General features: G+C 36.5%; 1 protein-coding gene across 3 annotated transcripts in view; it reads left to right on the forward strand.

Moving 5' to 3' along the window:
* Window positions 1-25810, forward strand: part of PTPN4 (protein tyrosine phosphatase, non-receptor type 4 (megakaryocyte)) — a 120508-nt gene that overhangs the window by 74455 nt on the left and 20243 nt on the right. For 2 of the 3 annotated variants that reach the window (XM_010568598.1, XM_010568614.1), the window contains 9 exons: window positions 890-1062; window positions 6923-6991; window positions 7234-7272; window positions 14041-14175; window positions 15462-15620; window positions 20685-20844; window positions 23844-23927; window positions 24013-24069; window positions 25461-25617. In XM_010568598.1, the coding sequence (XP_010566900.1) occupies window positions 890-1062; window positions 6923-6991; window positions 7234-7272; window positions 14041-14175; window positions 15462-15620; window positions 20685-20844; window positions 23844-23927; window positions 24013-24069; window positions 25461-25617 (1033 nt within the window). The remainder of the gene's footprint in view (window positions 1-889; window positions 1063-6922; window positions 6992-7233; window positions 7273-14040; window positions 14176-15461; window positions 15621-20684; window positions 20845-23843; window positions 23928-24012; window positions 24070-25460; window positions 25618-25810) is intronic. The other variant, XM_010568606.1, reaches the window with a different exon arrangement.

A 25810-nucleotide genomic window follows, 5' to 3' on the forward strand; every position in this document is an offset into this window, starting at 1 on the left:
ATGTCAGGTTTTAGTTTCTTGCATATAATGTCTTGAATTTCATCAATAGGTACTCAGAATTTGCTGTTTACTTTTAAAATCAATTTTATTCTTTACTTTAAATTCATCATGTGGCTGAAAGTACAGTGTGGTTCTTAGCCCTTAGTCACAACAACTTCCCAAATACAACACTGGAGGAAGAGTTGCAGGTCTACGCCTTGGTATCTCAGCAGCTCTAAAGATGAGCAGGCCAGCAAAAGCTTAATTTGGAAAAGGAGTTTACTGCTAAGTGAAAACAGTTAAGGTGTGCTAAATGTTGTGGAGGATTTAGTACTGTGAAGAGAAAGCAAAGTGCTGATTATATTTTCTGAGCTACAAAGGTTGTAATCAAGCTCCCTCAACAGGCAGAATAACTTAGCTTGCTTTGCAATTTTTCTTCTTTCCTTTACCAGGAACCTAATTAATCATTTAGAAGTAGGCACATCAGTTGCTCTTGAGATCAATACCTGTTCCCAATCTCTAATTGGCATGTGTGCATGACAATTCCTTGTCTTAACAGTAGTAGTCTTGAAACAGGGAGGCATGTTGCCTTTGAGTTCTCAAATCACAGAAATTTTTTTAATGTAGTTTGGATCCTACCTTTTGGGACCATTTTTCCCATCTAGACTTGTTTCAGTATCACTAAACAGACTGTTAACCTTTGAGCAGGCTCATTTAAAAAAAAAAAATCCTTTAAAGAAAACTTAGAGGTATTTTAAAAGGGTTTATAATACATAAAGTTAATGTAAAATTAGAGAACCACTTCAAAAAGCATAATTTAAAAAAAAAATCCAAAGCTAACAATATTTATCTTAATTTCAAAAGTAACTTGGAATAATTTTTATCTGAAATAATTTTTTCTCATTTTTAGCATGAATCTAGAGAAACATTACTGGGATTCAATATGGTGAATTACAGAGCATGTAAGAATCTGTGGAAAGCTTGTGTTGAACATCACACGTTCTTCCGTTTGGACAGACCGCTCCCCCCTCAGAAGAACTTTTTTGCGCATTATTTCACTTTGGGTTCCAAGTTCCGGTACTGGTAAGTACTGTTTTGATATAGATGGGAAAGAACATAAGAGAACAGGCAACTCATCAATAAATAAGGAATTATTTAGAATCTATATTATATTAAAAGGTGCCATAATTCAAGTAGCTTTTGAATCCTGCAAGTGTTCCCCAGGGGACCTGTTGGCCTAAGTTTCAAATGTCAGTAATTTTCTAGGATAGCTTGAATATATAATTATTGTATTATTAGTGGTTGTTATCAAGCTAGTACTCTGACATTGTCTCACAGGCTGCTTTTCTTCACCTGCTTACCTGCTGGGTGGTGTTTATCTTAAAAGTTGTCTCAGAACTTCAAAGTCTTTGACCTGGTGTTTTTGAAAACTGATGGATCTCAGATCTTGTGTGCAGCCACAGCAACATAACAGACCTAAATAAAGATCAAATAGAAATCAGTGAAAAGAAGCTTGTACAAGTAAAGCCGACTTAAGCTAGATGCATACAAATAGGAACTAGGTGAAGACAAAAAGACATACATGTTCTGCACCAAACCCAGAAGTTTAGAAAATAAGGATGACGTTAAGTCCATAACTTTTAAGGATGAACTTAACATAATAGGCAAAAAGCTTGGAGGTGCAAAGAATGACTGTGGAATAGCTATAATCCCCAAGTATAATTTCTATTCTAACGATAGAGTGGGTGGTGTTGCTTTTTAGTGTTTTATGCTTTTTATATGTATATATTAAAAAAAAAAAAATCTCAGTTCAGTAACTGAGTTAACTCTCTGCAAGTAATGCAGAATGCCGATGGTTTAAATTGTGCCTGAAGTAGAGAGTAATGGAGCTACTACTAATCATCCATCTAGAATGGCAACAGTGTCTGTGATGTACAAAGGGAGATGATGAAAAGCTAGAAAACACAACAACAGACTATTTCTGTTACACTTGTGAATTGCATAAATGTATAAAGAGGAAAATAATTCAGTGGCTAAATTTCTATACCATCTGTTTTTTTGACCAGCATTCACAGCACCCATTTGAGAAACAGCATTCTGTGATCCTGAACAGTGTTAGAGACTTGGTTCAATGTTGCTGTAGTGAATTTGGGAGAGCTTTTTCATTTCTGTGAAGATTTTGAATTTGAATCATTGTGGTTACTATTACAGAATAGCTCTTTGATGATGACATTCAACTTATGTTAATGTAAGATGAAAAGGGAAACTGCATAAAAATGAAGAAGGTCATTAAAGTTAATGAAGCAGCCAAAAGGCTAGAATTTCTGCAAGTAGTTTGAGAGATTGTTTAGAGGCAGCATAATAGTAGTAACATGGAAGACAAGGAGAGGTTAAGGGCACTGGGCTGGTTTAATCTGGTGAAGAGGAAGCTAAGGGGGAATTCAGTAACAAGCCTAAAACTACTTCAAGGGCAGTGTCAGAGATGATGGAGCCAAACTTGTGCTGGTAATGGCAGGTGACAGAACAAGGGTTAATTAACAGCCACAGATTTCACCTTGAAGATTCTAGCTGGAGATTAGGAAAAGTTTTGGGGTTTTTTGTTTTTCTAGGAGGATAGTGCATTACTGGAACAAGTTAACCAGAGAGGTTGTGGGATCTCTATTTTTGGAGGCTTTCAAAACTTGGCTAGACAAAGCCATGGCCAGACATGACCTAGTGTTAGCAGGAGATTGGACTAGAGACTTCTAGCCAACATTTCTATGATTAAAACAAACTAATAAAATACTAAACTGCCAGAGCTAGACAGAATTATCTTGAGTTCTGAAAGAAATCAGAGACATGAAATTGTTGTACTATTAAATGTGTTACATAATCTATTATTTCCCCTGGACTAAAAGATTCTAATGCAGCAAATCTTAAAATGAGGTTGTTGATTTTTTTTTTTTTTTTTAAAAAAACCCCAAAACTTCCAGGAGGGATCAAGAAGACTACTGATGAAAAAATCTGACTTCTGTACGCTGTCCTTAGATTTTCAAAGTGGTTCTAATAGTACTCCTCACCAGATAAAGAAGTGAACTGCCAAAACATGAAGAGTTTTATTGTATATTAGCAACTGTTTAAACCAGATGGGAAATGTCCCTTCTTCACAACAAAGGGAAGTTACCACTGAAGTGATACACTTTTTTTAGTAAAAGCTGAAGTTAACTGCAGAAAGTTGCGGGGGTATGTCGCAATGAGGAGTGAGTAGGCAATAAAATGGTAGATCAAGTTCAGTGTCCAAAAATGCAAAGTAATCTACACAAGGAAAGAAAAGGGGAGGAACATCAATTATAAATAAGCTATTACTGTCTTGGAGCTTTGTATTTCTCTGAAAACATTAAATCAATTATTAGTAGCAGTTAGAGAAAGGTAAATACAATGTTAGAGTTATTGAAAAGGAATAGAGGAAAACATAGTCAGCTTACTGCTTGTCAGAGTTAAAAATTTATAATCCGAGGAAGTTAGCAGGCAGCAGGTTTGAAAAGAGAGATTTCTAGAATTGCAGCATGGCAGAGGTTGGAAGGCAGCTCTGGACACTGTGTCTAGTCCAATGCCCTGTTCAGACAGGGTCCACTATAGCAGGTTGCCTAGGACCATGTTCAGCCAGGTTTTGAATGTCTCCAAGGATGGAAACTCCACACCATCTCTGAGCAACCTGATCCAGTGTTTGACCACCTTCACAGTAAGAAAGGTTTTTTTGTTTTGTGGGGTTTTTGTTTAAGTAGGTTATCTCATATTTTAGTTTGTGCCCATTGTCTTTTGTCCTGTCTCTGGGCTCCCTTGGGAAGAGTCTGGCTTTAGTTTTTACTTACCCCTTCAGGCATTTGTACACACTCATTTGATCCTCCGAGCCTTCTCTTCCTGAGGCTGAACAGTCCCAGCTCTCTCAGCCTCTCCTCATATGTCAGATGTTCTGGACCCTTAATTGTCTTTGTGGCCCTTTGCTTGACTTCAGGGACCTTGGAACTCAACACAGGACTCCAGATGTGGTCTCACCAGCGTTGAGTAAACCTGCTTTCCAGTCAGCTGGCACTCAGCCTGTGCACGGGGTTATTTCTCCCCAGGTGTGGGTCTCTGCAAGCTCACGCTTGCAGAGCTACGATCTTATTGGCATCACGGACATGTTGCGGGACGGCTCCTATGACGAGTGTTGGAATGGAAGGATGCAGGCTCTTTAGGAAGGACAGACAGGGGAGACAAGGAGGCAGTGTCGGCCTCCATGTCAGTGAACAGCTGGAGTGCACGGAGCTCCCCCTGGGGATGGATGAGGACCGGACCGAGAGCCTGTGGGTCAGGAATAAAGCGAGGGCAGGGACAGGTGACATTATAGTGGGGGTCTGCTACAGGCCATCTGACCAGGAAGACCTGGTTACCTGGGACACGGAGTAGGCTGAGGTACTCAACGACTTTTTTGCCTCGGTTGTCGCCAGCAAGTGCTCCAGCCACACTGCCCAAATTGCAGAAGGCAAAGGCAGGGACTGGGAGAATGAAGAACCGCCCACTGTAGATGATCAGGTTCGAGACCATCTAAGGTACCTGAAGGTGCACAAGTCCATGGGACCTGATGAGATGCATCCACAGGTCCTGAGGGAACTGGCAGATGAAGTGACTAAGCCACTATTGATCATATCTGAGAAGTTGTGGCAGTCTGGGGAAGTTCCCGCTGACTGGAAAAGGAGAAACATAACCCCCATTTTTAAAAACAGAAAAAAGCAAGACCCGGGGAACTACAGGCCAGTCAGTCTCACTTCTGTGCCCAGCAAGATCATGGAGCAGATCTTCCTGGAAACTATGCTAGGGCACACGGAAAATAGGGAGGTGATTGGTGACAGTCAACATGGATTCACTAAGGGCAAATCGTGCCTGACAAATTTGGTGGCCTTCTATGATGGGCTTACAGTGTTGGTGGATAAGGAAGAGCAACAGACGTCATCTGCCTGGGTTTGTGCAAAGCATTTGACATTGTCCCGCATGACATCCTTGTCTCTAAATTGGAGAGACATGGATTTGATGGACGGACCACTCAGTGGATAAGGAATCGGCTGGATGGTCACGCTCAAAGATTGGCAGTCAACGGCTTGATGTCCGAGTGGAGACCAGTGACGAGTGGCATTCCTCAGGGGTCGGTATTGGGACCAGTGCTGTTTAACATCTTTGTCGGTGACATGTACAGTGGGATTGAGTGCACCCTCAGCAAGTCTGCCGATGACACCAAGCTGTGTGGTGCGGTCGACATGCTGGAGGGAAGGGATGCCATCCAGAGGACCTTGACAGGCTTGAGAGGTGGGCCCATGCGATCCTCATGAAGTTCAACAAGGTCAAGTGCAAGGTCCTGCACATGGGTCAGGACAATCCCAAGCAGGGTGGGCAATGAGTGGATTGAGAGCAGCCCTGCGGAGAAGGACTTGGGGTATTAGTGGATGAAAAATTGAATATGAGCCAGCAACGTGCACTTGCAGCCCAGGAAGCCAGTCGCATTCTGGGCTGCATCAAAAGAAGTGTGACCAGCAGGTTGAGGGAGGTGATTCTCCCCCTCTACTCCACTCTCATGAGACCCCACCTGCAGTACTGCGTTCAGCTCTGGGGTCCCCAACGTAAGAAGGACATGGACCTGTTGGAGCGAGTCCAGAGGAGGGCCACGAAGATGATCGCGGGCTGGAGCACCTCTCCTATGAAGACAAGCTGAGAGAGCTGGGGTTGTTCAGCCTGGAGAAGAGAAGGATCCAGGGAGACTTTATAGCAGCCTTCCAGTACCTAAAGGAGGCCTACAAGAAAGCTGGAGAGGGACTTTTTACAAGGGCATGTAGTGATAGGACAAGGGGTAGTGGCTTTAAACTGAAAGAGGGTAGATTTAGATTAGATGTAAGGAAGAAGTTCTTCACTGTGAGGGTGGTGAGACACTGGAACCACTTGCCCAGAGTAGTTGTGGATGCCCCATTCCTGGAAGTGTTCAAGGCCAGGCTGGATGGGGCTTTGAGCAACCTGGTCTGGTGGAAAGTATCCCTGCCCATGGCAGGGGGTTTGGAACTAGATGATCTTTAAGGTCCCTTCCAACCTAAACCATTCTATGATCCTATGAATTTAATGAGATTCTAGTTGGCCCATTTCTCCAGCCTTCACGCACCCAGTAGTTCTGTAATATGAATGTGAAAATAGCTAATTATTCTTTGATTTCAGTGTAAATGTCCCTGTAAGGGACAGAAAAGAGCAGAGTTTTAAGTATCAGTATCCTCTGACTCTCTGCCTTGGTCTGAATTTATAAATGGGGAAGTGGCTTCAAGAGGGAGTTCTGCTGGTATCTTGCCACCAATTCTTAACTGCTGATAGACAGTCAAAATTCTATTTTTTTTCTAAAACAGAAATTATGAAATATTATAAAGGATCTTTGATTTGACACAAGACGTCTGGTCTTACATGAAAAGTCAGCAAGTTCCAAGATCTAATCTTGGTTTTGACAACTTGCATAGAATAATACAATCCTGATGTGCTTATTATCTGATTTTTTTCATGATATTTTGCTGAACTAAGTAGCGACTAAGTTATTAGCAATTCAGGGAATAGTTTAGGAGGAGTACGGAGGAGCTGCTGTAACTTTTGATTTTGGCTATAACAGGAAAGATTATACTGTTAAGTGTTATCCAAGAAGAAAAAGGAAGAGAAGAGAAAGATTTATGTTATGCCTAAAATTAATTGGTCTTTGTTACAGTTAGAGTGTAATGGGAAAGAAGACCTACGCTTCCACCAAGTGCTTTCTGAAGTTACACTGTACTGAAGCTAGCATAGTTGTTTGAGCATGGCTGGAAATAGAATTTAGGGTTTCTTGTTGAGATGATTCAATTTTAAGCAAGAAATTGTTATCCTGAGTTTGTTGCATTTAGTGGTTTGGTTTTGTTTTGTTTTCCAGTGGGAGAACAGAGGTCCAGTCTGTGCAGTATGGTAAAGAAAGAGCAAACAAAGACAGAGTATTTGCAAGGTAAGCAACTTACATTTGTACAAGATCAGTAATTTTTCTGTTTGTATCTTTTTAGATGTTACGGGATTATTGTTTTCTGTTTGCAAAAATGTTGATGATTGCTGGTGGCTTGACTTAACTATATTAAGGAGTTTAATTTTGATGTGGATGGGTGTCTCTTTGGGGCAGCCAGAAATGGGGGAGAATCTTATGACAGAAAAGTTAATAAGGCTATTCTTTAATATTTTCTCCTTTATTTTCAGAATTCAGAATAGCCTTCAAACTGTGGTTTGTTGTGACAGGTACTAGCCCTTTTTGTGCTGTCTTTATTGCAAAGAATGGTCTCTTTAACTATTTATATTATATAGATATATATAACTATATATTTAACTATATATAAAACATTGAGTTAATGGGTGTGTTTTATCCCTGGTAATAACCTACAACTGTACACATATGTTTCCTTTAGAATAAGGTACTGTGTCTTACTTGGTAAGAACAGCTTACTATAGTCCCAATGCGGTATTTTACTATGGGAGCGAGCTGCTTCTGAAGGTATTCTGTCACAGAGTAGTTGGCTAATCACAGAATCTATTACTTAATTGTGTTTTAGACTCCTGAGGGGTTTAGTGATTACAAGAAAACAGTCAAGACATAGACTTAGTTCTTCATTCAGAAATTATGATACAGTATTCAAAAGTAGAAGTGCTGCTACATCCATTTGGCAGTCTGCTCTGATCATTAATAGAAAAAATGCTTATGGGTAGGGAGCATGCTCTGTGCTTTTTTTATGCTTACTGACATGGGGAATGTCTTTTAGCATAGTTATCCATTAACAAACTCTGGAGTTTAAATTTATGCTTGCAGACTTCTAGTAACAAGCCCAGCAACCTTTCTCAAGTACCTGCAAACACTGTTTTTCAGAGCATTGGTGAATTCTGCCTTGATTTCCACCACCCCCCACCCCCCCCTTCTTTCCCCCTGTGCAATATAATATAATTCGAGTTTTTAGCTGGCACACCATAGATACACAGCTCCATATTAGTAGGATTTGGGGGCAGAAGTGCTGTGACATGTTTGTTCAACAGGTAGATTTTATAAGACCAATTTGTTCTGTGTGCTGTAGAATTATTTTTTACTCTAATTTACTTTGGGAGTCAGGTTAGATTTTTTACTTGGGGTGACTTTTTTTAATACTCAGAAGACTCAACACGGTGACAACTGAGTTTTATTTATTTAAATGACAGTTATGAATCAGTTAAAAACTCTTTTTCTTGTTGCAATGTGAACTTGGCAATTTCCCACAAGTAAGTAGGGTGGAGGAGAGCCAATACTTGGTTTTGAGGAGTATATTTATCGTTTCAGAAACTCTTATTCAGTAGATGGCACTCTTCCCTTTGCGTCAAAACTGAACAGTTGGTGCTGGGGTCACTTGTATTTCGTAATACATGTTCTGGATAAAATTGGAAGTCATGGCTAGAACTGCTCTGATGTTTTCTCAAGTCTTTTTGGCTTTTTTTAGTTAATAAAATGCTTGGCTCTTCTGTCCTCAGTAATTTTATTTTCCACTGTTGCTTTTGGATTAAGGAATACAGCATTCATCCTCACCTTTTGAGTTGTTTAGTAATGTTGATGACTGTCTGGGGCATATATGTGGACCTCAGTGAACTGAAATTAATGATGTATTGTAACAAATACACCTTGAAAGGCTTTTAATAGATCATCTGCTTCTTTCTCTACATCTCTACATCACAGTGTGAAATTAATGCATTTTCAATTTTAAAGACTTTTACTATTTTCAAGGGTGAGAAAACTTGAAATACAAGACATTTCTGGAACATCATGTGATTGAAGAAGCTTAATCCAAGAACATTATGTTTAATTCTTTGTCTTATAAACATTTACATTTGAAGTTGAAATACTGAGTAGATGTTAGCCCTTTTGTATTCATGCAGAGGATAAATTTTGCTTTTTAAGGTTTTCCAGGTATAATGTGGGGGTTTTTTTGTTTTTTTTTGTTTTTTGTTTTTTGTTTTTTTCCTGGAACATGCCTTTCTTTTCCTCAGTGGGTCTTTCTTGGACAAAGTCATCATGTTGTTGAACAGCATGTTAAGCTGTCAAGCAGTGGGCTTGTTTCAGTTGCTTTTGAAAATTCTGCTAGGTATTGGTTGCCTTTTGCTGTGAAACCAGGAGTGTGCTGGCATTGCAGTCAGCTCTTTCTTGAGAATTAAATGGACACATAAAAAAATTTAAATAATTACTGTTGCTTTTATTATTACCACATCAGAAGATTTATTCAAGATCAGTTTAAAAAAAAAAAGGTGTTTTCAGGTTTTTATTCTAGAGCTATCCAGATTTACACTCTGTTTTCTTATTAATATTTAACTAGAAACTGCCTTATTTGAGCTAATATTGTCTAAGCAAACTTTTGAATCATTTAATTGTAAGAAAATAACACCGATAGTTACATTGAAATGTTATTTGAGTGATCTATTTGTTCTAAGTTGAGAAATGGTGATTGCCACAAGTAATGATCATCTAGCCTTTGCACACGGAGCGGAACATAGATACAGAGCACAGGACATGGAAATAAAATTTCTTAACAGCCATTTGAATAAAACAAGCAGGTATAACCTACAGTTAGTAGGCTTAGCTGTTTATCTTCAGGATTTAACTTAAAAATCAGCTGAAGTAATATTCATGGACTATTATTTTTTTCCAAATCATAAAAGCATTTAAGATTAATTTAAAAAATTGGAATCTATTTCTGTGAAGGAGATGGTTTGTAATAAATTTGATACATTTTGTAGATGTTGTTTTTTTAATCTTCATGCAGCACTAACAAGCGTATAGAAGACTCTTGCTGCAGTTGTTTAGATTTTTTTTTTATTTTTTTTTTAATCTTCATTACAGCTATTCTCTTCGCCTCATTTGTTGCAGGATATTCGCAACCCAAGAAAACCCGTAAGAATTCCTGGGAGCATAATAAAAGTGAAAGTAGATTATAAAAGTTCAATCAAGTAATGAATTGAGAGATTTCTTAAAGAGCACTGTTCCCTCTTAAGACTTCTTGCAAAATATTCTAATTCTGGTTGTGTACTGGAGCTGAGAGAGGTAGTTTATGTGCGTTGTATTATAGTGAGTGGGTATCTCGGTCATTTGTATTTGCAAACTCCCTATCATTAAGTTGCATTCTCCGTTTCAAAAAATCCAGTCTTGCTTCAACTATGCATTTATTCAGGTTAATTAAATAATTCCTCAGTTGCTTTAAATTGCATATGTCATTTGTGGTGTATCTGCAGATTTGTATACAGTTTCATTCTCTTGGTGTGAAGCAGTAGTTGCCGGTTTTGCTGAGAAATGCATTCCCTGTACTCCTTGTCAAAATACAAAGCAAGACTGTGGCTCCAGGTTATACTTATTTTTGGGACAGAAATGATTTAAAAGATTACCACCTGTATTCCCAAAGAATACCCTCTTTCTTTCCCAGCTCCTGCAAGAATTTAACACTTCAGCTGTGTGAGGGAAAACAAATTCTATCTTCAAAAGCTTTTGTGTACTGTAGCTGAGCTAATATAATTTGTCATGCTATTTTTTATTTGCATTATATAATTTCATCCCTGCTACTCGTTTTTTTGTATTTGACATAGTATCGCAACTCTTAAGACTGTTCTTGATTTTGGGGGCAGATAAAGTTTTTGGTCTCTGTCCCTACTCAGATAGATAGGACTTCTTCCAACTTTTTTAAGAATGTTTCTGCAGATACACCAAAAATTATATCTGAAAATAGTTTATGCTGTTAACTAGCAGGGCCCTTTGCTGGGGTGCAATAGAAGCATCCAGACTGAGCAGAGAAATGTGGAATTTAGGATTTCAAAGTTTATCAAAGCATTTAAAAAGATTTTTACAGCTTACTTCCCCCCTCCCATCTCCTCAGCTGCACTCTGGCATGAGAAAGTTATTTGAATATTGTAAGGAATTAGTGATACAGGAGAAACTTGCAGGAATATTTCACAACATATCTTAAATGTTAATAAAAAAATAACTTATTGTTAGATACAGAAGTGTTGGCAGGAGAGCTAGTATCAAAAAAGCCACAGCACTGAAGTTTGGTGCTGCAGTGTGGTAATTTTTTCTTTGAAATTTCTGCAAAGACAGGAAATGGAGGCAACAAACATGAGTGGGTGGGACTCTGAGGTTAGAGCTGTTAATAAAATAATTGAAACGAACCTTTGCTGATAAACACTGCAGCTGCTTATCATGGTAATAAGGTATTATTTCTGAAAGATCAGACCCTATCCACAGTAAAAGGTGAGTTTTCTTAACATTGCATTTTTTTGATGGGGAAGAAGGTGATGCTTTTCTCATTTTAGAGTTACGTTCGTTTGTTGCATAGATTGAGGAAGTTTTCAAAAATGCAGTTACAAACTATGACTTAAGATACAATGCAGTGGTTTTTTTCTGAAGCAGTCAAAAATGTAGTTTCTGGAAAAACTTTTTTCCCCTCTCTCTATCTATTTTTGTTTCTCTCTTTGTAATTTAATTTGTTTTATACAGGCAAGGATAGTGCCCTTTCACTGTTGTTGAGCATTTAACAAAAAAAACCCCCACCAACTTTCCTATACTTCACTTGTTGCTTTTTCACTGAAGGTAAATGAGGTTCAATAGCTGCCTTTACTTGTCTGTCAGAAAATACCATATCTGCAGTCCTGTATTTACCTAATTTAGCTTTGGATATATTATGTTCCTCTGCATTTTTCCCTCAGCCTGTTCTTTGGTTAGTAGAATCTACCTCTTGGCAGAGCTGACTCTTGGTGCTAATCTGGCTGCAAGCGTGCTCTCAGCAAAATCTAGCTAACGATAGCTTTGATTAATAAAAGAATAATGAACGGAAAGCATTAGACATGCATTTCAGTTCTGCTGGTTTCTTGTTGTTTTACCTGTTCACAGCTGCTCAAATTTGCTGTGTTTGTGAAGAAAAATATCTAAGTGGTTTGAGTTGCTCACATTTGAAGCATATTACAGAAATTGAAATGTTACTTTAATTGACATGATAGCAAGCTAATTACTTTTTGAATCAAATTAATACTGCTTAAATACCGTGAAGAACGCTAAGAATGGATGTGTTTTTCCTCAGGAATTAAATAATTGATATTTTCCCTGTTTTCAAATATCAATATACTATTAGATTTTTTTTCTCAGGTGGAATAAAACCTGAACAAGTAGTATTTAGAATAGCCCATCTCACTTAAGTGTCTGAAATTTGGCAGCTGTTATTCAGTAAGTCTTTAGAGCAGCAAAGCAGCATGCAGTATGTGTTCAGAACTGCTTGGGGGTGTAAAAACAAAAATAAACCCTTCACAGATTACCACTCCTTTAGTATCAAACACTGTTGACATCAATAGGACTTAAATATTTCTGTATGTGAAGATAGATTATTCAATATGACGCCTGGTTGGTTATTGTTGTAGACTTTTTTGATAATTCAAGGACAGTCTCCTTAAGCTGGTGGCTTGCATTGAGTTTTAAGTTCCGTGGGAAGCAAAAATGTATTAGCAACTAAGGTTCTCATTTTCAGAAGGTTGTAATTTGTGTGCGGGTAGTTCCTTAATTTCTCAAAGTTCCTTCTTTCTGGACTTGCACTTTCAGTAAATCAGTAAGGTGATAACAGTGAAGATAACAGTTACCATGTGTCCCAAGAACAGCAAGGGCAGAAGTTATTTTGTGATATAGGTGTATGGAGCTGGGGAAACAAATGAAGGAGTTATACCGATACAATAATATATTGTCACCTCATTGTGCAAAGCTGCAGAGTAGAAAAGTGTATAGTGATAGAATATAAAGGCAAATGGGAATGAAATTATCATGGCACAAAAGACTGATGAAATTGAGGTATCACTGGAACAAGAGAGGGTTGGGTAATGATAGAGGAGAAATTTGAACTATATAGCACCATCTAAGTAGTAGAAGTAAGGTGAAAACCCAGTAACACAAAATACACAGTACAATTAAGGATTGTTTAAAAGAATTTTTGCTGTTGGCTATAGAATTTTTGGTTGAAAACAGCAAATGACAAAAGTCTGGATATGTTCAGTCGTGGCATGACTGAACCATCCAATGTGATGCTAAGAAAAAAGCAACCACAGTTCTTGGATGATTCATTTGATGATTTCCAGTATAAAAGGGAAATATAGTATTTCATGAGAGAGTGCAAGTATGGTCTCATTTGTGCTTAAGAAATAGGTGAAAGAAACAGCAGAAGGGGATTGTAGGTATCCTGGGATGACTGGAGAATGAGAAGAAAAAGTTTCCTCGATATTGAAAAAGGGCAACAAGTAGAAAATACAACTCCTCTTGTGTAAAACTATTGGTGATAATGACCTTTAACCTGAAGGACGTTTCTGGCACAAAACCACATGAAGGTTGGTTACCCACAAAGAAGTTTAAATAGGATGTTTGCACCCGCCTTACATGTGACAAAACATGTTCTGGAAGAAAGCATGTCACCTTGATGGAAATCCCTGATGAGTAAACAAAACTCAATAGCTCTGTTGCCATGTTGATGATTACTCTACTTTCAGTTCTTCAAAGTCTTTGGGAGTTTTTTGGGGCTGATGATACCACTGCTTTATTTTTCCTGAGATGGCTAAATAGTTGTGTTACTTAGAAGGTTTTTGCTTGTTGCATTTTTGGGGGTTTTTTTTTTGTTTGGAGCTTTTTTTTTTTCTTCCATTTTTAAGTTCAGACCTCTCAATGACTGTTCTGTTTGAGTCAGGGTCTCTTTGAGGCATTAGAAATGCCTGGTGAAGTTTAGTGGGTTCCTCTTCCATCTTGCCTGTCTCCCTCCCAGCCAACAGTATTTTGTGACTGTATTTAACTGATGTTCTTGTACAAAGTACAGAAAATGAAGTACAATATATTGAGAAAACGTAGAACTGCCCATGTAAATATAGTTTTGCGTTGTTACATTCCATTTCTTCTATATAATTTAGTGTCCTATGATAGAACATCAGATAGAACATATTTGTACCTCATAATTTTTGGTTACTTATTTTACTTTCTTATTCTAGATCCCCCAGTAAACCCTTGGCACGGAAATTAATGAGTGGGATGGACTGGGAAGTAGTGAGTAGGAACTCACTGTCTGATGATAGGTTGGAAACACAGAGCCTGCCATCACGGTCTCCACCTGGAACTCCAAATCAGTAAGTAGCATTGAATCTTCTCTCCCTAGAAGTAGCTGTCTACCTGTAATGTGAGTGACCTACTTGTGTAATAAAAGGATTAGTGCATTATGGAGACAAATAACTTCACAAATTATGTGCTTTGTGGTTCTCTGGAACATTTAGCTCCAGATAAGAGAAACTATTTGGGGGTGAATTTTAGGTGCTTCTCAGTCAACCTATAAAAAGTGTAAGATGTAGCACGCTACCCTAAATTTGAGAGCTTGAGTTTTCTCAAGCACAGTTAAAACTAAATTATTCATTTGCCTAAGAAAAAAAGCCTGATAATAAAATCTGTGTGATATTTTAGAAATAATTTATTCTAGTTAATACCACTTCTTAAAACTTTGGGGAAAATTACTTAATCAGAAATCCTTGCAGATATATTCTCCTCAATTTTTCTGCATTTCCTTTCAAAGCTTACTCTTTCACATGATAGAGCTTTCTGTTTTATGTTTATAGTTAGTGAAAAATCATTCCTAATTTCTTTTGGAAAAAACCCAATTTTCTCAGTGTGCTGAAACTGGCTTAAGAATTGTTATTATCCAATTTTGTATTGCATAAACAAGAAGGTTTTAAGATTCTTTGGCATTGCAGCATATTATTCAAAAGTCTGTTGTTGTAAATATCTGTAGGACTTAAATATCTTTGTAAAAATTGTGTAATAATGATGCTTATAGCATAACGTAACTTATGCATGCATGCTTCAAAGCATTTGAAGAAAGATGCCTACGTCACTATGCTAGGTTTCAAATGGGAAAATTTTGGGTCACAGAAATGGTAAGACTCTCAGTGCAAAGCTTATGATTCTTCTAGGAGAAGATGCAGGGTATAAAATGTTCATCTTAATGAATTCAGGTTAGGGTCTACCATGAACAGAGCCAGGATTTTTCTTCTTGGGGATTCATTTTTCTTCTCATTGATTGGACTGTCAGTCCAGTAGACTGTTCATTGGACCATAATGCTTTCAGGCTTCTTTAATTAAGAAATAAAAAAGGGAAGAAAGAAAAATATTAGCCATATAGTGTTTATTAAAATAATTTTTGAACACTTTTAAAAAGAAAATTATGACATATAGCATGTTGATCAGACAACATTATTGTTTCAGTGATTTTTGAAACCTTAAATTACTTAATAAAAATACGTATATGAACATATGCTTGCACTGAGAGAAAATAATTATTTTAGCATTCGTTTGTAGTGGTGTAAGGAATGTAGATCAATAATAATATTATTTTCACATTGCACTGCTGTGCTTTCCCTCTTAGTCGCAACTCTGCCTTCACTCAAGAAGGAGCCCGGTTACGACCCTCATCAGTTGGACATTTAGTGGACCATGTAGTTCACACTTCGCCAAGTGAAGTATTTGTAAATCACAGATCTCCATCTTCCACCCAGGCTAATAGCATCATATTGGAATCATCACCGTAAGTTCTGTTGGTCATTATTACTATATGGTAGCATACAGGGCTTCTGAAGATAAGTCAGGAATCTTCACCATTAAGTGTTAGATGTTTGGGTCAGGGAGAGCCAGAAATTCTAATAAAAAGGTAGCTGTTGTTTAGGGAGTATTACTATAGGTCTTATTGAAAATTAGGTGATACAGAAGTAAAGACCTATATCTGACACATTCCTGGTGCAGGATTACAATACCTTCCCCACCCACCCGCCCAAAATGTGGGTTTGCTGTAATGTGACCATCTGTGTCTGGATGTGGAAGCGAAAGTTGTTGGTTTTTATAGAACGGAAGTACGTTGTTTTGTGATTAAAAAGTTTTTAATTCCTGTGAGTTTGGAAGTTTTGCTTTTTGTCAAGGCACAGAAGTATAACTGAGCTTTACAAATTACTTAGCCAAAATACTTTTCTAGCACCACAGCATTCTGAGGTTCCTAGTACGTTTTGTATATTGTTATAGGTTATATCTTTATTTTTTTAAGATAGTACTTTCAGGCTTTTTTTCTGTTATGCTGAATAATTGTGATGCTGTAAGTTTACTATGCTATGGTCAGCAAAATAAAAACTATTATTGTGTATTAAGTCCAGAAGGATGACAAACAAAAAAAGTTGAGTTATTAAAAGATTTGAAGTACTCAATAACTTGTGGTCAGACTACAGATTAATTGGGGGGAAAAAGGTGCACAACATAACACCTTGTTAACAGTGCCGCTGTACCTTCTTATATGTAGCTATATATGTAATGCTAAACTTGCCCTCATAATTTTGTGTAATCTTTGTTAGTAGGGAAATCATTCAAATGGTTTCAAAACCATTCGAGAACTACAAAATAGCACAAACATAATTAGATGTTTACAAACAAATTGTGTGTCTCAGAAAAAATTACTCTGGGAAGGTATTTGAACACAATTTTAGAACCTTGCTTGGACTGTGCATTCAGTTTTCACAACTGTCTGTGATTTTGGGGAGGGAAATAGAATACAAAATTTTTAAAGTTTTGTGAAATAACACAAGATGCTTTTTATGATAGGGTACAATAGTTATAATTTGCCCATCAGCTAGTTATTTAGCTTTCAGAGTTATAAAACATTAATTTGGCCTAATAATATAAAGTCCCCTTTTTGGTGGGCTTTTTTAACCTATTCATATAGCAAGGGAGTCTCAAAACTGGAACACTTGTGAATCTTTTCTCATATTAGAGTTTTGCTGTACAAAGGCCACACAGGGTCAGGTTCCTTCTGTTGCAAGGCTCCAACTGAAGTCAGTTATGAGAAACACTCACTGAATAGTAGAGGGATACAGTGAAGTAAGCACAGTTCTTAAATATTCTATTTTATTCATATGCCTTTAAGTTAAGTTGTAAAAGATGTTCCTAAGTGTTCTTGGGATTTGTTTATTTAATACCTGATTTCTGGTGTATGTTACCATAGAAAAGAGTCTTAAAAAGAGAGGAAGTGGTTTTGTAAATTAGTTATGCAACTATGGCTGTTCTTTTTCATGATTTTGCACTTTTTATGCCCTAGCAGAAAAACTATTGCTCTTCCATCACTACATTTTGGGGTTTGTTTTTGGTTTTTCCCTTGTTGGAAGCTTAAAAGTGGAATTTAATCTCCTAGTCTAGATATCTAGTGTATAAGATATTTTTAAGAATGAGGATGTTGACTGTCAAAAATACATGAACCCCATTAGGGTCTTCTGAAAGTTCCAGGTGATGTTATTGATTGGAGATTTGAGATTTATGAAAGAAAGTAGTAGTCATGAAGTTAATATTAGCAATATAATTTAAAATTATACTCTTTTAGAGTTCAAAAAGCTATTTCTTAAACAGTTTGACCTTTTGGAGTGAAAAGATTTGAGTAGTCCATCTGCTAATTTGTTGGGAACTTTTATTTATTGATCAAATTTACATATGTAAGAAAGTCAGATGGGCTAACTTGACAAGCAGTATGTTTAGTGGTCTCTTTGAGTTTGGAGTCAACGTAGCAAAAGAAATTAGTTTCAGTGCAGTTTAGAATGATATTACAGCTTAGCTAATACAACCTTTAATTCCACATTTTTTTTCTTCATCTGCATGTGCTATTCAAAACTAAATTGAGAGATTTCTGCTTGTAGTTCCCTGAGATTATTATAACCTTAAATTCCAAAAGCACATGATAAGTGTTTAGTTTAATAAATTTATGGGGGTGTGTATGAAACTTTTGCTTAATATATTAAAAGGTCAGGCCAGATATCTGTAACAAAAATACCCAAAGCTTGTCAGTGCCAGGGTTTGTGTGTTATTTTATTATTATGTAAATTGCTGAATGCAGTAACAGGGAGCTGCTTTGCCTGCAAAATAGGCTGCTTTCACTGCCATTGTCTAAGCATTCATAAGGAAATTCAAAGCTGACTGGGCAAATATAAAGCAATGAAGTTTTTGCCCAAGGCTTGATTGTTAGTTCTCACAATTCATTATGCTAATATATTACAGTACTTGCATTGCTGCTTCTAAAATGCTCATTTAAGTAACTTTTCAAGTCTTTTCTATAAGTTTGTATGTTTGGTAGGAATTTATTTGTGTTTGTTGACATGTATGTACAGACGTCTAGTCAAACATAAGATCCCATCTTTTACTTTTATCGGAATGACTTCTTTTGTGTCTCTACTTATGTTTTCTGTTCCTTTTTTATTCAGTTTAAAGCTCTCAGGAGTAATTGTTTGCAGGAAAATACATAACTATTTTTCCCTTCACTTAAAAGGCTGAATAATCTGTGCTGGCCAGACCTGAATGAACAAATACATAAGCAGTTAAAAAGCTCTGGGTGACCTTTGTAAATCAATGTCTAAATAATTTATAGCTGCCCTAAAAATTCATTTTGCAAATGTTGGCAATCATCATATTTTTCTCTTTCTCCACAAAAATGAATTTAGAAAAGCTGCTTATCCTGAAAAATAAAGTAAAAGGACGATATGCTCTTGCATTGAAAAGTGTTAAGAAATACTTTTTCTATTCCCTAGTGTGTTTTGAACATGAGATTCTTCAGACATCAGATACTGAATAATTAGTACTTTTTTGTTTTAACACCGCATGAAAAAAAAATATTTTCTGAAAGTTGAAATTAAGCAAAAACAAACAGAAAAAAATGTTGTTAGGATCTTTTCAAATGTACCATTTTCATACATCGACAAAAAAAATTGTCAATATTTTGTTTTCCAAGAAAATTGACAAAACTTTTTAAAACCAAATAGAAAACGTGTGGTTTTTTGAAGTGTTCTAGTTCCCATTCAGTGTTCATGCTTTTTGAAAGAGGTTCATCCTTTATTTGAAATCACTGTAGACAACTGTGGTCTGATTTTTTTGTTTGTATTTGAAAACATGTATGTGGGATCTGCCTTACTTTAATTGCATAGAAACAAATTATACAGTATGGAATTTGATGCGTGCCTTAGGTTTTCCAACTTGCAGCAACTTGAAATGTTATGCTGTCTCATAATGGGAGTCTTACCCTGCTAACAGTTTACTGTGGCTAGACCGATTAAATACAGTAGGACTACTCACGTGGTTTTACCTGTGCTTTTTAGAGGGTTGTTATGCTATGAGTTACTGCTACAGCTTGGTGATAACAAAAGGGGCAGTATCTTCTTTCTGGCTTCTGGGAGTGTACTTCCTTCTCCTTGTGGTGGTCGACCCTGTAATGAATCAGTTCACCTTGTTGAACCAGCAGAGAGCTACCTGGGCTTGTCCAAAAAGTCAGTGTATCTTTGCTTGCTTGGTAAACTGCTTTAGCCAAGGGAGGAGCATTGGAGTGCTTCGAGTAAAGGGGCCATGGGTGTGGGTGAAAGAAAGAACCAAGGCACCCGTTTTTAGTGGTAGTGTTGTCTTCAGATTTAGCTATAACCTGTAACTTCATTCTTGGTGGTTTTTGGATTTGCCACTAGTATCAGTGGGCTGTTGTCATAAGTCGTTAAATTACTTAATAATACCTTTTAAAGTGGCTCATGGGGAGGAAGGCATGTATCTTTGCTGGTATTTAGAAACTGACATTCAAACTAGAGCTAATGGGAACTATGTGGTGCTAACTGCCCTTTTTGGCCTCTAAAAATGTTCTTCTTAATTCTTAAATATAAAGCCATATAATGAAAGATGAGTCTTGTATTTATGTAATACAAATTATACAGTTACACTTTTATTCCAAAAGGACTAGTAAAAATTATCCATATTATACATAAACAAAGAGAACATTTTTATTAATCTACAGTAGAGTGCTTGCAGATCTAAAACAGAAATAGAACTTTCTGCTGTTTAATCTTCAGTAATGGCATTATAACTCAGCTAAAAAAATGCAGGTGACTAATGCCATTTTTACAAATGTTTCAAAACTGCGCATGTTTCAAAAGGGAATATGTTCAAGATGGGGGGGATATCAAAACTCTCTTGAAATGTACACATATACTTTTAAATTGAAAAATTAAAATTTAACACCATAATCTCCAATGGGCTTTTCAAATAAATGCAGGGAGACAGTTGAGTTGTCTTCAACTTGCACTCCTCTGTTTTTAGATCAGAAGCCAAAAACTAGTGTGGGAGCACTTTATTATGCTGCTTGGGTCTGTTTTTAAGATTTAAATTGCAGACATTAATTTCAGATGCAAACTAATTGATTTTCTTACTGAGGAAAAGCTATTAAGTGACAACTATTTTAGAAATAATTTTTTAGCAAGAGTGCAGAGTGTAAGTACAGTGAATTTTATAATATTCCAATATAAAGTGGGTTAAGAGTGCTAAAACCATTTAAAAAAAAAAAAAGTAACGTGTAAAAGGTGAACTTACTGGTTCTGTGTACAGTTGCTTGTCAAGAAAAAAGAAGCAACATGTCCAAACATACACTTCCAATATATTCCACCACAGTACATTTTTGAGATTCTAAAAATACATACAGATATTCATCTGTCAAACTCTTTGAGTTTCTTCTAGTATTTTCAGTGTATTTTGAACTCTGAAAGAACTGTCAATGTCTCATGATCGTTCCACTTTGCACTTCTATTTTGGTATTTAGATCTCAAGAGACTCCTATAGATGGGCAGCCTCCTGCATTACCACCCAAACAATTTAAAAAGAACAGTTGGAACCAAATTCATCATTCACACTCACAGCAAGAACTGGATAACCATATTAATGAAACATTTGATGTTCCTGCATCACCTGAAAAATCCACAGTAAGTTTTTGCATCCAGTTTAACCATTCTGCTTTTTATTGGAATGATAGTCCTACTTTTCATGAGCTTGGTTCTGAAGCATTTCACAGAGTTGTTGTGTTTGTGCATACATTGCAGCATTTCCACTACACATACTGTCTCTTTGCTAGTTCCCATTATTTTTTCTACCTGCTGGAGTAGTCCTTTGTCAGTTGTCATCAAATGACTACATTGGGATGGATACGCAAACATTTTGAACATTAGCTTTTCAGCCCATGCAGAAATTTCTAACTAACCTCTTCTTTGAGAAGTCATTTACCATCAGTTTTAAAGAAGACATTGCAGGCACTACCACTGGTGTTTAATCTAGTTTTTATCAAAAAGCTGAAACTACAGGTGCCTACCAGCTTTTAGAGCAGTTTTGTCAGGAGAAGCTTCTTGAATCTGTGGTTGCATTTCTCATCAGAATTTCCAAGAAAGAGACTCTACCAAGACCTGTGACAATGAATGTAAAAATCTGAGCAAAAGTTCTTTTTCCACACTTAAGCATGTGCTAGATGAGTAATCTAGTCAGTTGATTATTGTCTGACTGAGGTGAGATCTCACCGACCATTTTTGTGATTGTTGTCCTTCCAGAAGTTTTCAAATGGTTCTTAGTTTTATACTGATGTGGGAAAAGTAACATTTTGCAGGATGGGAAAACTGTTTAACATCCAGATGTAGCAAATACTGTATAAACAGTTTTGCCAGCCTCAGACGTTCAAAATTATGAGTCAGCTCCCAAAATTGATATTTTAGAAATGCCTTTGGTTTATTTTTATTTGCATTCTGAACTCTAAGCCTAGGGTGTTCTCTCAGGCCTCGTTACAAAATTAAGATTCCCATAAAAACCATATTTAATTTCATAGCTGGGGTTTTAATAAAACAAGTGGCAGTGAAACTTGTAAATTTATGAGCATTTTGGGAATGTTGTAAAAAATTTTGCTTTAATTAAATAACGAAACAGAATTTTTAACAGCTTTGTCTTCTGTCAGTGCTTACCTGAGTCATATTAAAGTACTGTTCTGTTTTGAAAGATAACACTACTTTATTCATCAAGTTTTTCTGCTCTGTATTCAGTTATCTTTACCAAATTGACAAAAATAACTTTCAGTTGTTTTTTTAACTCCTTTTAGTTCTGCAAAACCAACACAGCTGTGTGGGAATGAGATTCTTTTTTCTCTGCATTATCAGTGTGATTGTTTGCTGTGGTCCAATGGTCCACATTTATGCAGAATACAGCAGTACACTGTTGTAATTGAAGATCTAATGTGGTCTGCTGATGGCTTTTTATTTGGGGTATTAGAGAAGAAGGAACACAGCATGACTCTGAAATTTTGTGAAACAGTAAATTTACGATTTGGAATATGTTTTTTTCCAAAGTTGCTTTTCTGACCAGAATGCACTTTTGGGTTCCTGTGCCGCTAAAGTCTTTTCTGCTGCTCCATCTCAAATATTTTAAGGAAAACCCCTCACCATTTTGACTTCATTTAACTATTCAGTTTCCTTCATCTACTGTACGTATGGAGAGTCTATTTAGAAAGGTAGTAGGACAGGTATGGGAATGACAACTTTTTACTCCATCTGCAATCCTTAAGTATCCAGTCTGAGTATGTCCAGAAGTATTTGAAAACAGGTGTGGCCAGGAGTCCCCTCAGTCGAACAGGTTAATGATGATATACAGTGCTCCTTCAGGTTTTTCATTAAAAATTGCTGCTCAAAATAGCCTCTTAAAGCCGGAAATTATTATTCCCTTATTGTCTGTGTATGCAATGGCACAGAAGTTGCCAAATGCTGCAGGTGAGCACTTGGTTGTTGTTCATTCTGCCCAGGAACCTGAGTCTGGTTTCCGGTGCCAGTGAACATAGGTTAAAATGATTTGCATATGATCAGGCCTCCTAAGCGCCCTTCCTTCTCATTAACGTATCTTACACTGTTACTTTCCTCTCCTTCCCCAAATTTTTCATCTTTTCATTACTGTGAATGTGTTCAGGGGTGTTTGTTTTTTTTTAACCAAGAGCTTAAAACACCTGGAATTGAGTTAACTTTTTATGAGCCAAGTTGAGCAGACTTCTTTTACCTATTGAACCTGCAGGTTTTGAACTTTCTTACATATAGAAATGTTTGCTTTAATAAGTTTTTTTTGTTTTCTTCCTTTCTGAATAATATAAGGCTTATGCTTTGGCTGTAATTGGCAACGTTGAAAACTTCCTTGAAACAAATTTCTTTAATAATACTTTGCATCCTCACCATAGAAACTATAGAAATACCAGCTGATGTTCAGTCTGTGAAATAAATATTGATGGGAACAAACTAAAAATCACTTCAGTGGCACTAAGTTGATTTTTCCAGATTAAAAAGTATCTAGTATTCCCCAGTTTATTGGTAGTTCCTTTAACAGTGGTGTTGTGATCTGAATGAAATCAGAAAGAAAGCAGCTAAAATTGTCAGAGCTTGATCACTGTAGAGCATGCGTCACACCTTATACTCCACTACATTGGAAATGGAATAGGGGATATGGAACAAAGATTTTGTTGCCAAACTTGTCCTTGCTTACTACTGTCATATTGCTGTTAATAGAATCAAAAGTATACCTTCAGTTACTTTATTTTTCATCATATTACATTCTTACTGCAGACGTTTCACTGTGGTCTTAATTAAAAAAAATTTAAGGAGTTTCCATTTAGTAAACTGTTTTTCTTAAGACTGCTTGAAGCCAATTAGTCTTTTCTAATACTGTTTCTTACTTTGAGCTTGCTTTGACAGAGCACACTTTTAACTTAGTTATGTCCAAGGCTTTTAAATGTACAATTTTTCCCTTCTATGCAAAACTCAAGATGTTTGCACTATTACTTGATGTTTTCTCAAGTGTCCAGGAGCAATTACTTGATGAGGAAAATGCAAAATTATTACATACAATATCCTCAAAGTCTGTCTATGAACAACATGTACGTTAATATAATATAATTTTTGTTTACTAGCCCAATGGTGGTGTCCCCCATGACAATCTTGTTATGATCAGAATGAAACCAGATGAAAATGGAAGGTTTGGCTTCAATGTAAAGGTAACAGTACATCTATTCCCTTCATGTCTATTAAGATTCTTTTCTGACATTTGTGATTTATTACTAATTTAATTTTTTTTTAAAGGGTGGATATGATCAGAAGATGCCAGTAATAGTGTCCAGGGTAGCTCCAGGAACCCCTGTAAGTTATCAAAACAAAAAACCAAACTTGGTAGCAATATCTACGTATCTTGAAGTATGTATTCAAAACTAAATTATTTCATAGTCGCCTATGAAAATTAGTTTGTGCCATATCATTATCATAACAAAGCAAATTATGCGCAGTAAGAATTTGATGGGGCTACATAACATATTTTTAAAAGTTCTTCAATCCTCGAAAATATTTTTTTCTTACTGAAACAATGTTTAATTCCTGAAAATTACAGGGAGTTACAGATGTTCAGTTGTTCAGTATGTACTGTTTCTTGAGCTGTGTCATCCTAAAAATACATTTACGTTACTTACTTTATTAATTTTTTTTAATAGGCATTCATATAATTTCACATAAATTATATATAGAAAGAGTCTTTTAGTATGTTAAAAATAACTAAAATACCAAATCTCTCTTATTTTAGTGACAGATGTAGCTGAGTAAAGCCAAGATTTAGATTAAAATCAGACATCATGAATCATTCATCAGGTCTGATTGTCTGTTGTTACTGGTGTTTAGTGACTATCAAAAGTGTCTTCAAACTAGGCACAATATTTTGTCACTTGATTGCCAAAAATACTGACCTGGTATTCAGCTGACTGGAGTCAGTTCTGTTTATACCTTTTAGAGTAGACTGAACCGTTTATTTGCTAACATTTAAGAAGTACAGCTTTCTCTTTTTTTTTTCTCTTTACAATTTGAAAATATTAAAATGTTTGCCAAGACCATTGTTCTTGTCCCTGTTAATTATTATCTCTGAAATATTTAGTAACATAAATAATTTTGGCTGAATACTTTAAACACCCACTCTCCAAGGAGAAGATATTTGGTGATGGCATGTGCTCTTTTTTTTCTGCAACAATGTTTAGACTATGATTATAATTTTTATTACCTTATTCCTCTCTCTGGGAGTACTGGGATTTGTGCATTGTCTTCGGTCCTCATCTTACTCTTGTCATTACAGTTGCGATATTTCACACCTGAAGCATTTAAGTCTGTGAAATTGATTTGGACAAAGCTTTGCCATGTTACTCCCTTCCCTTCAAAGATAAGAACATCCTGCTTTTTAATTACCTATACAAAATGTGATTCAAACAGAGGAGCTTTCTACTTCAACTAGAGGAGTGGAGTAACAGCTGCCGAAAGACATGTTACAATGACAGTCACCTCCCAGCTGCAAATTGATTTGTTCATGTGAATGGCACTGTCTTATGTATTGTGTAACACTTTAAATTTAGCATTTGAATATAATGCAGCAACCATAGCAACTAGGCTGTTAGGATTTAAGTCCTGGAGTATAGTTATTTTAAGTTGCTATTTTAAGGTGAGAAATTGGAAATGGCTCGTTTTACAGATTGATTGATTGATTTTTCACCTTGCAGGCTGATCTCTGTGTCCCTCGTTTGAATGAAGGGGACCAGGTTGTACTGATTAATGGCAGGGATATAGCAGAACATACCCATGATCAAGTTGTTATGTTTATTAAAGCTAGCTGTGAGAGACACTCAGGGGAACTTGTGCTCCTAGTTCGACCCAATGGTGAGTGATTTGTACATAAAAATAAATAAATAAATAAATCCACACCTTGCTTTCATTTTCTAACCTCCATTTTGTGTCCTGAGATGGAATGCTTAACATCTTTGTAATAAGAAAGAACTCCTTCCTTGAAAAGAAATTGCAACAACACAATGTATTGTATAAACCTTGATCAATCCCATACTCTAAGGAGCTG

Source organism: Haliaeetus leucocephalus, unplaced genomic scaffold, assembly GCF_000737465.1.
Source record: "Haliaeetus leucocephalus isolate CR32 unplaced genomic scaffold, Haliaeetus_leucocephalus-4.0 Scaffold1, whole genome shotgun sequence".
Taxonomy (NCBI): Eukaryota; Metazoa; Chordata; class Aves; order Accipitriformes; family Accipitridae; genus Haliaeetus; species Haliaeetus leucocephalus.